At 39.5% G+C, this 12438-nt stretch overlaps 1 protein-coding gene and 1 non-coding gene across 2 annotated transcripts in view; one reads left to right on the top strand and one right to left on the bottom strand.

Moving 5' to 3' along the window:
• Positions 1 to 758: 758 nt before the first annotated feature.
• LOC125915529 (guanylate cyclase soluble subunit alpha-2-like) overlaps positions 759 to 12438 on the bottom strand; it is a 33474-nt gene continuing 21794 nt past the window's right edge. The window contains exon 2 of the mRNA XM_049621459.1: positions 759 to 1577. Coding sequence (XP_049477416.1) covers positions 1021 to 1491 — 471 coding nt within the window. The 5' untranslated portion in view covers positions 1492 to 1577 and the 3' untranslated portion in view covers positions 759 to 1020. The remainder of the gene's footprint in view (positions 1578 to 12438) is intronic.
• Positions 9553 to 9669, top strand: LOC125917810 (small Cajal body-specific RNA 7). Its single transcript, XR_007456302.1, has one exon. It is a non-coding gene; the product is annotated as a small Cajal body-specific RNA 7 (non-coding RNA).

Raw genomic sequence — 12438 nt, 5'->3', positions numbered from 1 at the left:
GACACTGTTCTCCAAGCAGTGAGCCTGTTCTAAAGGAATGAGTCCCTGTGTCAATGCTACAATCTATTAAGAAAAGCACTCGTGAGATAGCCACTTAATTTCCAACTCTTAGAAAATCCATTATTCTGCACACTGAGACAAAAATAGGATGCAACCAAGACGTTCCTAGATTATGACATTTAGAACAGAGCATACTCAAAGTGGAGCTAGCTTTCCACCCATAGTTATTTAAGGAGAAGGTGAGCAGGCCCCACACTGTTGGAATCCGCCTTTCCATTTCTCTCCTGTTTGCCTTCAATTGGTGGAAATATTCATGGCTTTACAGGATCAGGTTCTTGGTGAGTCCTATCATTTTTGTAATTACTGTGGCTGGTATTAGTAAGTGTCTTCCTTTTATATGCTGAAATAAACTAATGGAAGAGGCAGACCCTATGCAAAATGGCTGGGAATAAGGCCAAATCTTTTTCCATACATTCAGGGACCAGTAATTTTCTTTTTTATTTTTTTAAATTTTTTTTTCAACGTTTTTTATTTATTTTTGGGACAGAGAGAGACAGAGCATGAACGGGGGAGGGTCAGAGAGAGAGGGAGACACAGAATCGGAAACAGGCTCCAGGCTCCGAGCCATCAGCCCAGAGCCTGACGCGGGGCTCCAACTCATGGACCGCGAGATCGTGACCTGGCTGAAGTCGGACGCTTAACCGACTGCGCCACCCAGGCGCCCCTGGGACCAGTAATTTTCTAAACGGCCCTTTAAGTTCTGTAGCCTCAATAATTACAACTACCGCCGCATGTAATTTACAGAAATAATTATGCACTCTTCCAGTCCCCATCACCCATCTCAAGCCCATGGCCACTCACCTTCTCTTTATTTTCAGTGCCAGAAGCCTCAGGCTTGGTCCTGATCACAAACGGGGTGGACAGTCGCAACAGGACCCTCTCAAAGGCCGCACTGACCTTTGGAGAAACGATCTCGAAGCAGTCCTCAAACCTGAGCATTTTGTGGCTGTTGCACCACAGCTATTTCCGCAGGCCTTCCCCCAGCTGTAGGACGGACATGTGGATGTCAAACATCAAATTGGAAAAGAAAGGCCCTGCAGAAGGTACTGATGCTGATTCTGAGGTCCGCAGGGATTTGGGAGGCTCCCCGGGGAAGGTTCTTCCTGGTGTTAGTATTGTCACATTCTTTGATGAGGAAGGTAAGACAGCTACAATTGCCTGGGTTCTATCGGAGCACAGTTTCTCATTGGCCACCTGCTCCATGGCCACATCAAGCTGGTAGATCTTCTTTCCTGCAGCCTTGATCATGCCCAGCATCGCGAAGCCCACAACGTGGTGAGGACGGAAGTAGTGAAGCAGAAGGGCGCCCTCGGGGAGCTCCTTGCACAGGAACGATGGGGACTCCAGCGTGGCCTGTTTCCCAAAGGAAGTTCTGATGTGTTCCAACAGAGCATCAAAGCCATTACAAAAGTCCTGCAATGTGCCACCCATGGCTCAAAGGACTCTCTCATTCTCATCAAAGCATATATTAAAGAACTCCTCACCAAATCTTTCTTGAACTTCCTCAAACTTCAAACCTAGAGGTAAATGGGAAGCAAATGTTAGTCAAATGCAATAAAATAATTGAATTTATAGCTTTTTAAAAAATGCTCATCAAATGAGATAACTAGTGAGTGAAGCTAGAGAGATATTTCCCTCGGGCCCAGAAATTCTCAGAGAGATTAATTCATTTTGAATTAGAGAAGGAAAATTTCAGTTCACCTTCTTGGGGCTTCTAAGATGTTGATGAGCATAAGCTTCCTTTAACTTTATGGTTTTTTGTTTTTGTTTTTGTTTTTAAGTAGACTTTATTTTTTAGAGAAGTTTGAGACTCACAGCAAAAGTGAGCACAAAGTACAGATATTTTCCATAGAACACTCTTCCCACAAATACACAACCTCCCCCTTCACACACACACACACACACACACACACACACACACAATCAGTCATGCACTACAGTGGTACATCTGTTACAATCAATGAATGACAATGACACAACACCATCACTCAGAGTTGGTAGTTTACAGTAGGGTTCACTCTTGGTGTTGTATGTCCTTGGGCTTGGACAAATGTGTAAGGATACGTGTCCACCATTACAGCATCACACAGAGTAGTTTTGCTGCTCTAGAAATCCTCTGTGTTCTGCCTGTTCATGCCTCCTACCTTACCTCAGCCCCCTGTAGCACAAACTTTCTAAATGCTGCTAATTTAGCTGCCCAATTTTCTTTTCAATACCCTACTCCATTTGCTACAATTAGCACAAACAAGATCTTTTTCTTAATGGTTTCCCTCATAGGTAAAGAAACTTTCCAGAAGCAGCTATCAAGTTGTTTCTCTATCGGGCCCATCCACTATTACTATCTGACTTATCAAAATTCTTCTGTTAAGTGGGAAATGTCAACCAGAGAGGGAATTTTTGGTACTTGAGCAGAGAAAGGTATCGGATTATCTAGTGTCAACAGAAGGAATGAAGTTAGAATCCCGGGAGAGAGGGACAAAACAAGAAACTAAAATGGCAGAATGGTGGACTGATTTGCATTCTTTGACCCACAAAACTGAGAGTAACCAAGAGTCTGGAATCTCACCAGAAAGGGTTAAAAGTCTTTGTCTTCCTGGTCTACATTCACTCCCACTTGACATGGCAAAAGGAACTCTATCTTACAGTAATGGAGGTATAATAAAAAGTAAGTACATACACACACACATACACACAACACATTATGTAGAAACTAGAACCAGTCACACGTGATCTAGTTAGAGCCACCATTAAGGACGATCTGAGGGAAAATATGGAGGGAATTTACGGTCCATACAGGAAGGATACAACACCTGTGTATGAGCTGAGTGTGTACACTAAAGGAAACTTCTATACAGAGTCAGTCTGTTGCTTCTCCTTTGACTTTGGCCGAAATCAACACATGTAAGTTCATATATTCGTATTTTCTTGCCCCGTCTACTCCATCTCATAAGGAGGTCCTGAAGATAAGGCCTGACTGGGAAAGAAACAGAAGGCCACTCTGCTAGTGTCCTGTCCAAGGGCAGAGCCATCTGGGCTGTCTAGGGCTCGGTTTGCTATCTATTCCTACCTTTATTATTCCCTAAGCGTTCTCCCCATGCAGAAATCAGGGAACAAAGCAGAGTCAACACTACTATTTGAAAAACACAGCCAAAAGACATCAAATATTTTTTGAGACAGCACTAGAGAGTATAAATTTTTTGATAGCCAAGTGAAGAAGTCAGTTGGACAAAAAAAGTTCTTAAAATCAACGTGAAATGAAAAAAAAAGTAGAAAACCTAAGAGAAAAAGAGTCCTTTTATTAAGAAGAATTTCATATTAATTTTAGTTTCATAGGTTTGATATTTGAGTCAAGCTGACAAATTCACCTATCAAGATAAAAACATGAGCGCACATCTTACATGGTCATGGTACAAGATTGCCCTTCAACGTAGGCTGCAATCACGAACAGTAAGACCAGCTCAACTGATGATAATAGCATTTATCTGTCCAGTTCTCCAGTGTGGAAAAAAAAAGGTGGACGACACTCACTGCAATTTGGCTCCTGTCCCAATGGCTCCACTGAAACTACTTTTGCAATTGCTTAAAGCAATACATACTGTTTCATCCCTACCTTAGTTAACCTGGTTTGTTGTTTTTGTTTTAATTTGACTGTACTGATCATCTCATTCTCCTAAATCTCCCTTCTCTCGGCTTCTAAAAATATACCCTGTTGGTTTGATTACTGACTGTCTGAAGACTCCTTCCCTAAAATGTATTCCTAGACAAAATCCTTATATCAGCATCGATACATAACCAAAAAGTCCTAATACAAATTAAATGTATATCCCTTCAAAGACAGTGTTCTTGGTTGTTATTAAATTTTTCAATTACAAAATTCTAATTAAAACTAAATTCAAAATAAATAAAAATTCCTATAAGCTGATTATACTCCCTGAACTACAAAATTCCATGGGTCACTAAAACATCCCACGAATTGCTTCTATACTTTGAAGAGTTTTATCTTAAAAGGACAGAGAGTCTTTATGCAAAAAAAAGAAAAAAAGAATTTCTTTTAACTTGCTTTTTGTTTTATAACATTGAAAACACCCTCAGAGTTATTAAGAACAGAGATTAAACATAATAAATAAGTTTATGTTCTATTTTCATTGCCAGAATCCCAAAAAATAATCCAGAAAACAACTCACCAGGAGCACAAAATAAAAACTACTCTTTGAGTACAGCATTCTATCCGCTAGGAATCCCTGCTGTCTTACAAAGCACTTCTGTACTTAAGGGTAAAGAAGAGTTGTTAATTCTCAAGCAAAGACACCGAGGTCTGCCAGGGTGCTAGAGTGACTTATACCAATAAAGAAAAGCTAGAATATTTTGAATATTATGCCCAAATACTATACATGGTAATTCTATAAAATCACAGTACTCAGTTAACTAATAAAGATCTTTGGGGGGTGCCTGGGTAGCACAGCCAGTTAAGTGTCTGACTCCTGATTCTGGCTCAGGTCATCATCTCATGGTTTTTGGGTTCCAGCCCAGGACCAGGCTCTGTGCTGACATTACAGAGCCTGCTTGGGATTCTCTCTTTCTCTCATTCTCTCTATGACCCTCCCCCACTCAATCTCAATCTCTCTCTCAAAATAAACATTAAAAAAAAATTTTGTTCTCACAATTATTAAACTGTACAGTATCATAAAAGACAAGAAAGTTCTTCAAGTTGTAAACATGTAAACTTTGGGAAAGATCACTGTAACTTTTACAAATAGTTTCATTTTAAACCTCATCTCAAAATTCAGAAAGCACAGAGAAAGTAGTTCAGCTGAGACAAGTGGTACAGTTCTCACTTCCAATATCCCACTTATGAGGATGCAAATCCCCTACTTACAGCAAATCACATGAAACATAGAGACCATGCTCATGTGTTCATGTCAGAAGATGCTATGACAGTTTGACCTTTGGGTCTATAAGAATATGTTCCTCTAGAGGCAAAACTTAAAATAAATCTGCTTTCATTAACAAGTTAAAATTTTAAATTATTGTTGGGGCACCTGGGTGGCTCAATTGGTTAAGCGTCCAACTTCAGCTCAGGTCATGATCTCATGGTTTGTGAGTTCGAGCCGCACATCGGGTTCTATGCAGACAGCTCAGAGCCTGGAGCCTGCTTCAGATTCTGTATCTCCCTCTCTCTCTGCCCTTCCCCTTCTCACGCTCTGTCTCTCTCTGTCTCTCTCTCAAAAATGAATAAAACTTAAAAAAAATTAAGTTACTGTTAATTCACTTCTTTAGAAAAAGGGGTAGCCTAAATGTGACATCCTTTATCTCAAAATGTAATAACCTATCCATTGATGACATGAATCTTTGTCCTTCATTTGCTATCCATTTGACTTCACATCGTGCACCTCTTAAGGACAAAGACATGAGCTCATTTATGTCTGCACACCCATCACTAGTGTAATGACTGGAACATGGACACAAAGATTTCATTCATAGAAACTAAGCTTTCAGGGTGCCTGGGTGGCTCAGCCACTTAAGCATCCAAATCTTGATTTTGGCTCAGGTCATGATCTCACAGTTCCTAGGTTCGAGCCCCATATCGGGCTGCCAGCACAGAGTGTGCTTGGGTATCTCTCTCCTTCTGTCTCTCTGCCCCTTCCCCACTCATGTTCTCTCTCTCTCTCTCTCTCAAAATAGATAAAAACTTTAAAAAATCTAAGCTGCGGCACCTGGTTGGTCAGTCGTTTAAGCGTTCAACTTTAGCTCAGGTCATGATCTCACAGTATGTGAGTTTAAGCCTTGAATCGTGTTCTGTGCTGACAGCTCAGAACCTGGAGGCTGCTTGGGATTCTGTGTCTCCCTTTCTCTGCCCCTCCCCCACTCACATTCTGCCTCTCTCAAATGAATGAAAGCATTAAAAATAATAAATAAAAGTTTAAAAAATAAAACTAAGCTTTCATCTAAATATTTGTTTGGTAAATATAATAAAGCTTTTAAAGCTACACTTGTGCCAGGACACCTGGGTGGCTCCATCAGTTAAGTATCCAACTTCAGCTCGGGTCACCATCTCCTGGTTTGTGACTTTGAGGCCCACATTGGGGCTCTCTGCTCTCAACATGGAGCCTGCTTCAGATCCTCTCTCTCCCTCTCTCTCTCCCCCTCTCAAAAATAAACATATAAAAAATAAAATATTAAATAAAATTTTAAAAAGTACCTTTAAAACCAAAGTTGTGCCACATTTAAGGGTACCTAGACACCTAGACACATTCTTTTCTGATATGAGCCTCTACAGATAATTAAGTCACAGTGTGATTAGGCTGTGACAGAGGCAAATGGGAATACTTATGGACAATGGAGAAAACAATGTATGACTCTCTCCTCTACAGGTTTTCCTGTTTGCCTCCGTTAGAGCCTAACAGAGGCATGGGTTTGAGCCCCATGCCTGTGATAGTGTCTGAAGAACTTGAATAAAAGTGGGTGTTCAAAAACCCAACAAGGAAGGCACAGTCACACTGACAGATGGACAGTAATGGAATACAGATGAACCAGAGAAGTGGGAGAGCCCAGCATGGTCAGGGATGGGCAAACTGTAAGTGGATAGCATCTGGGGAATAGGAATGAGGGGGTGAGCTGTTAACTGATGGGCAACACAAAGGCTGGACTTTTGAGCACCAAGACCAGAGTCAAAGACACCAGCCAGAGATGCTATAATGTCTTTAAAAGCCTACATTGACTGAACTAGAGAGGTCCCAGTGAGAATAATGTTAAACAATGTGCCAAATATTTTCATAGATGACTTTACACTTTAAAAAATTTTTATCAAGTAGATATTTTTAATTGTCTTCGTTTTACAGGTGAAAAATGTTAAGACATTTGCCCAAGTTCCACAACTATACGTAGCAAACGTAGGTCTCAAGGTGAAGTCTGTCTGATACCACATCTTGTGAAATAAACACAGAGGAAAACATCTGTGCGAGGGAAGAAATGCACAGTCTTGCCCACTGTTATTTAATCAATGCCTAGCATTCTGCCTGTCATTTAGGAGATGCTTAATACGTATTAGCTGGATGGTCAATGAATTAATGTATCACTGAAGTCAACAGAAAGCAGTTATAAGGAACAGTCAACAGCTATCAAATGTCACAGTGAAGTCAAGTAAAAGAAAGACAGAAAACTGTAAAATGGATTGGTCAGCACTTTGGGGACCTTTGACAGCAATTTTAATGGAGGAGTGGGGCAGACTACTGGGTGTAAGGGATTAAGGAGTGTGTGACAAGTAAAGAAACAAAAAGTTTTCAGCTGGATTAATATTATTGGAGAGCTAAAATTACTTCCTTTATAAAACTGTAACAAATCTGACCACTATACTTGGAAAAGGAAATATTACCTTCATTGAGAACCAAGTAATTAGATAGAGGTAGCACCAAATACATAGCATTGTACATTTGGGGTCCTGGATCCTCTAGGGGAAGATGTATCAATAAAAGAGTACAATTAGTGTTTTTTAGATCCAGAGACCATCCTTGTCACCCAGGAAGGGCACAGGTCTCCACTAACACAGGAAAACACCAAAGCAGCAAGTGTATCCTTATGTGGACCAAATATCAACTGAGGAGGTGAATACGTACCAGCTACTCACTTCTGTGAGCTGCAGATGCCCCATAATTATCTTTTAATTATTTAGGCTCCATCAAATTCACATTTCAGTAATGTAACTCAAGCACAACTATATCTCAAGTCCATATTGTAAAGACATTCCAATATTTTAAGGAGATAATCATCCTCTTAGAGAAACCATTTTTTCAGCTTTCCTTCCTCCGCTATAAATGACATATAATATTGTATAACTTTAAGGTGTACAAAGTGTTCTTTTGATGCATTTATATATTGCAAAACAATTACTCTCATAGTGTTAGCTAACACTTTCAATATGCCACATAATTTTGTATATATATATTTATACATATATATATATGTATAAATATATATAATTTTTTTTCTTTTTGGTAGTGAGAACATTTAAAATCTACTCTCTGAACAACACCCAAGCATATAATACATAATTGTTAACAATGCTCACAAAGCTGTGCAATAGATCCCAAGAACATATTCATCTTCTAACTGGAAGTTTGTACCCTTTGACTAACATCTCCCCAATCCCCCACCTCCCAGACCCTGGGAATCGCCATTCTGTGAATTTGGCATTTTTTAGATTCCACATAGAAGTGACAGCATATAGTATTTGTCCAGAAACAATACTTTTATCAGGAAGACCCTAAGGTTTTTGTCAGCTAGTTTGAAAGCCAGATGACACTTTAATAAAAATATTATTCTAGTGTCTTGCCAATCTATAAAGAAATGACTGAAGTTGGTCTCAGCCTCCCAGGGGAGACTTACCGGTAAATACTATATGCATATGTCTAAATAATAACAAAGGAGAAAGGCTCAAAAGAAATGCCACTGGAAGTGGAAGGTATTATGCTGAGGGAAATAAATCAGTCAGAGAATGACAGATATCATAGTTTTTCACTCATATGTGGATCTTGAGAAATTGAACAGAAGACCATGGGGGAAGGGAAGGGGGAAAAATGGATACAAACAGAGAGGGAGGGAGGCAAACCACAAGAGACTATTAAATACAGAGAACAAACTAAGGGTGGATGGGGCGCAGGGGAGAGGGGGAAATGGGTGACGGGCATTGAGGAGGGCACTTGTTGGGAGGAACACTGGTGCTGTATGGAAGCCAAGTTGACAATAAATTATATTCATGAGAAAAAAAAAGAAATGCCATTGCCTGAATTGTAATTTTAAAGAAAACTGTTTTCAATCTGATCTATCAATGCGGTTTCATTTGAATCTCTGTTGGGGTGATATAAAACCTCTGTAGTTTCAGGATATTCTGGAGTTAAGTAAGTAACAGTATAGGTATAATAGTGAAAAGAAAGATCCTTATCAATCTTGGCCTTAATCTGTGAAGAGTTAAACAATGAGTTTCTACTATTTTAGAAGCAAATCATTCTCCTTTTACTGCATTTGTGGCATCTCTGCCCCTCTCCAAAAGGAACACAACTATGTCATATATTTACTTTTAAATATAAGTGAACCAAAATTAATTGTTTCAAATTTTATGATATAGTTAAAGAAAACAGAGTATACATTCAGATTTTTTTTTAAAAAAAAATAGGGTTTTAACATCTTTGAGCTAACAAAGAATTTGCTAACAACAGGGAACTCTCTAATATATTTAAGATTAATTACTGAATACCCAAAGGAGTAGGTATTATCAAAAGCATATTAAGTGCTTCAGGGACATTTGTGATGGTTAAGTTTAAAGTTTTTAAATTGGAGAATATGCTAAGATATACTTTAAAATATGCATAGGATATAAATTTTGATAGAAATATGGCATAATGGAGGTGAAGCCAGACTCTTTATAATCTGGGCCACATTTACAGTCTGCGATACATTTTTCACCAAGAAACCACATCTAAAAAGCAGAGCATCCTATGGAAATGATGAAATAGAGACTGGGTGTCGAATGTTGTATGATTGGAAATTTTTAATATGTAAATTAAGAGATTAATCTAAGTTTTAAAAAAAGAGCATCATAAAATTACACTCCAATATTATCAGTTGTTTCTCTTTCCTTTCAAACAGCAAAGCCTATCTGTGTGCCATTCTTGTAAAATACCAGATATTCCCTTGTATTATATATATTTGTCTGGATTCCTCTGTTGACTCTAAAACAGATTTAGTAGGACAATTAATGAAAAGTACAACCTCTAAAAACAGTGTGATCTAGAATGAGAAGAAAAAAAACAATGGAGGAAGAAATATAAACCAAAAGAACTTCCCCTAAATTGTAGAAAATCCTGAATCTTCAGATGTAAACAAGTTCCAGCCAGATTTGATAAGGGCATGCACACACACACTCTAATGTTCTCTCTCTCTCTCTCTCTCTCTCTCTCTCTCTCACACACACACACACACACACACACACACACACACAAGCTCATTACAAAGAGGAGCTGGCCAAGCACCTACCTCAGCTCTATACCCAAAAACCTGCATTTTTGCATTGCATAAATAGGGCAATGGTTCACAGGCTTTGGCATCTTCCCACAGAGAGCTTCTCTCATCATTTCTCATGCCTGTACTTCTCCCAATCTTTCACCTGGTGGCTAAGAAGGTTGGAGAGGGAATCACAGTGCAAATATGCATGGACTCTGGCTTCCGTTGATGACGACTGTCCCTGCTCAAATTGGAGGCCACTGTAGCGATGGCAGGAGAGTTTCATTTCCACAAGGACAGATCCTCAGAGGGCTTACTCGGAGCCATTAATCACTGCTAATGCCTCTTTGATTGCTACGCCTCTACAATTGTTCAGCTGTGTGAGTCACCCTCCTGAACTGCTGCAACCCAGTCTTGGGAGCTACGTGTCTGACCAATTTGTACAGAAATTATTAGGTTTTGGAATGAAAGTTGTGTTATAGTAAAGAAATAAAATTGAGGAGAATCTGAAAATTTTTTACCACTTTCCAAATGATATAGGTAAAAGTTAGCCAAAGGCTAAACCTATGAGTTTCCTTAGCCAAATATCAGACTTTAAGTGTGACAGAAATTATCACATCATACGTCCATGATGTGGCTATTACAGTAGCATATGGCAGCCTATAGAGCATGCATGAAGAAGCAATCCTAGTACTTTTGTACTTCTGGAGGACAATAGCATGGAACTATGTATGTGTTTATTTACAAAATAATTTGTAGCTACACTGTTTCACACAAGATCAGTGACATGAAGTCATTAGATGCCCTGGAACTGCACTAACCCGTCTAACCTCCATCAAAATACAGTAGTCCTCAGGGTGCCTGGGTAGCTCAGTCAATTGAGCATCCAACTATTGATTTCAGCTCAAGTCATGATCTCATGGTTCGTGGGTTTGAGCCCTGCATCAGGCTCTGCACTGACAGTGTGGAGCCTGCTTGGGATTCTCTCTCTCCCTCTCTCTGTTCCTCCCCAGCTTGTGCTCTGTCTCAAAATAAATAAATATAGTACATACTAAAAAAATATAGTATTCCTTATAAATAGTCATCCTTCGTCTACTTCTACACCACCCATGATGAGGAACTCCTGAAGCATGCTCTCCTGATAATATCTCTAGTGATCACATAATTCCTTCCTTCTTCCACAGAGAAACAATCTATTCCTATCACTTTATTATATTCTATTATACCCTCTGTTCTCCCCACAAAAATCTGTTAAACTGCCTGAAAATAGCTCACAGGCTCTCCTTTGTCTTCTCATCTTGTTTTCAAAGAACTAATTCAAAATCCATTAAAGGCAGCTCAAAAGAATGATCTTAAATGGATGTGAAAGGCAAGAGTACATGAGAAAAAAGATACAGAACAGGTGTGATTTCGAAGGACACTGTAAGTTACCAGGAGGAAGGGAACAATAAAGCAGCAGAGATAAAAGAGGTCTATTTCAGATAAGAGGAGCTGACGTGAGATGCTTTGACTCCAGGTTTCAGCCCTGTGTGTATATGTGCTCTAACGTGGAAAAATAGATGTCTGTATTTACTCATCCTCACTAGAGTATAGACTTCAAACTGTTTTTCAGTGTCCTATTTATTTGCCCTGACCCCATCCACACTTTTCACACTCCGTTCCCTTTAGATCATACATATGGAAGATGCTAGGCCAGGTAGGGAAGCAAGTGAGGACTATGGAAAAACAGTACCGATGGCACACGCATGGACTGAATGAATATCCTCTATGTCTTCTCCATCATGGGTAAGGCCACTGTATGAACAGATGAACAGAGACTGTTCATGTGTGTTACCATTTCCACAGGAACCTGACAGGAACTCTGAGCTATATTTGTCACACCACATCTGGACATATTCCACAAATAGAACACAAGGGCAAGCCTCAGACACACAAGAATTAACAAAAATGGCCAGCTTTTTAAATCAGGAGGGGATACCATCTACATTTGAGCTCCTCTGTTATTGTAAAGGAACCAGTAATCTCTTTGGATTCACGGTTTCTTTGGGGAAAGGGTTATGCCCTTATTATTTCTTTTGCTTTTGTGACATAGCTGTGTTCATTTTTTTCTCTGTCCCCTTCCAGTTTTTGTGCATACCCATACACATATTTTACAAAGCTGGATTCACAGTGGACACAAAAACACTTGGTTTTTGCCTATTTTTCTTTTTGTGTAATTGTTTCTCTCTAGCAGAGGCGGGGGTATTTGTAGCTGTCAGTGCTCAGCAGAGTCTTGCTCTAGAAATTGCCTTGAGCTAAATAAGGCTGCCTGACCCAACGTCCCTTCCCCAGGGCAACCTGTATCCAAAGACATGAGCTGTAATGCAAAGATGAGTCTTCCTG

Source organism: Panthera uncia, chromosome D1 (genome assembly GCF_023721935.1).
Source record: "Panthera uncia isolate 11264 chromosome D1, Puncia_PCG_1.0, whole genome shotgun sequence".
Taxonomy (NCBI): domain Eukaryota; kingdom Metazoa; phylum Chordata; class Mammalia; order Carnivora; family Felidae; genus Panthera; species Panthera uncia.
Note: the sequence above shows the minus strand (reverse complement) of the source record. Positions and strands in the feature narration are given on the sequence as shown.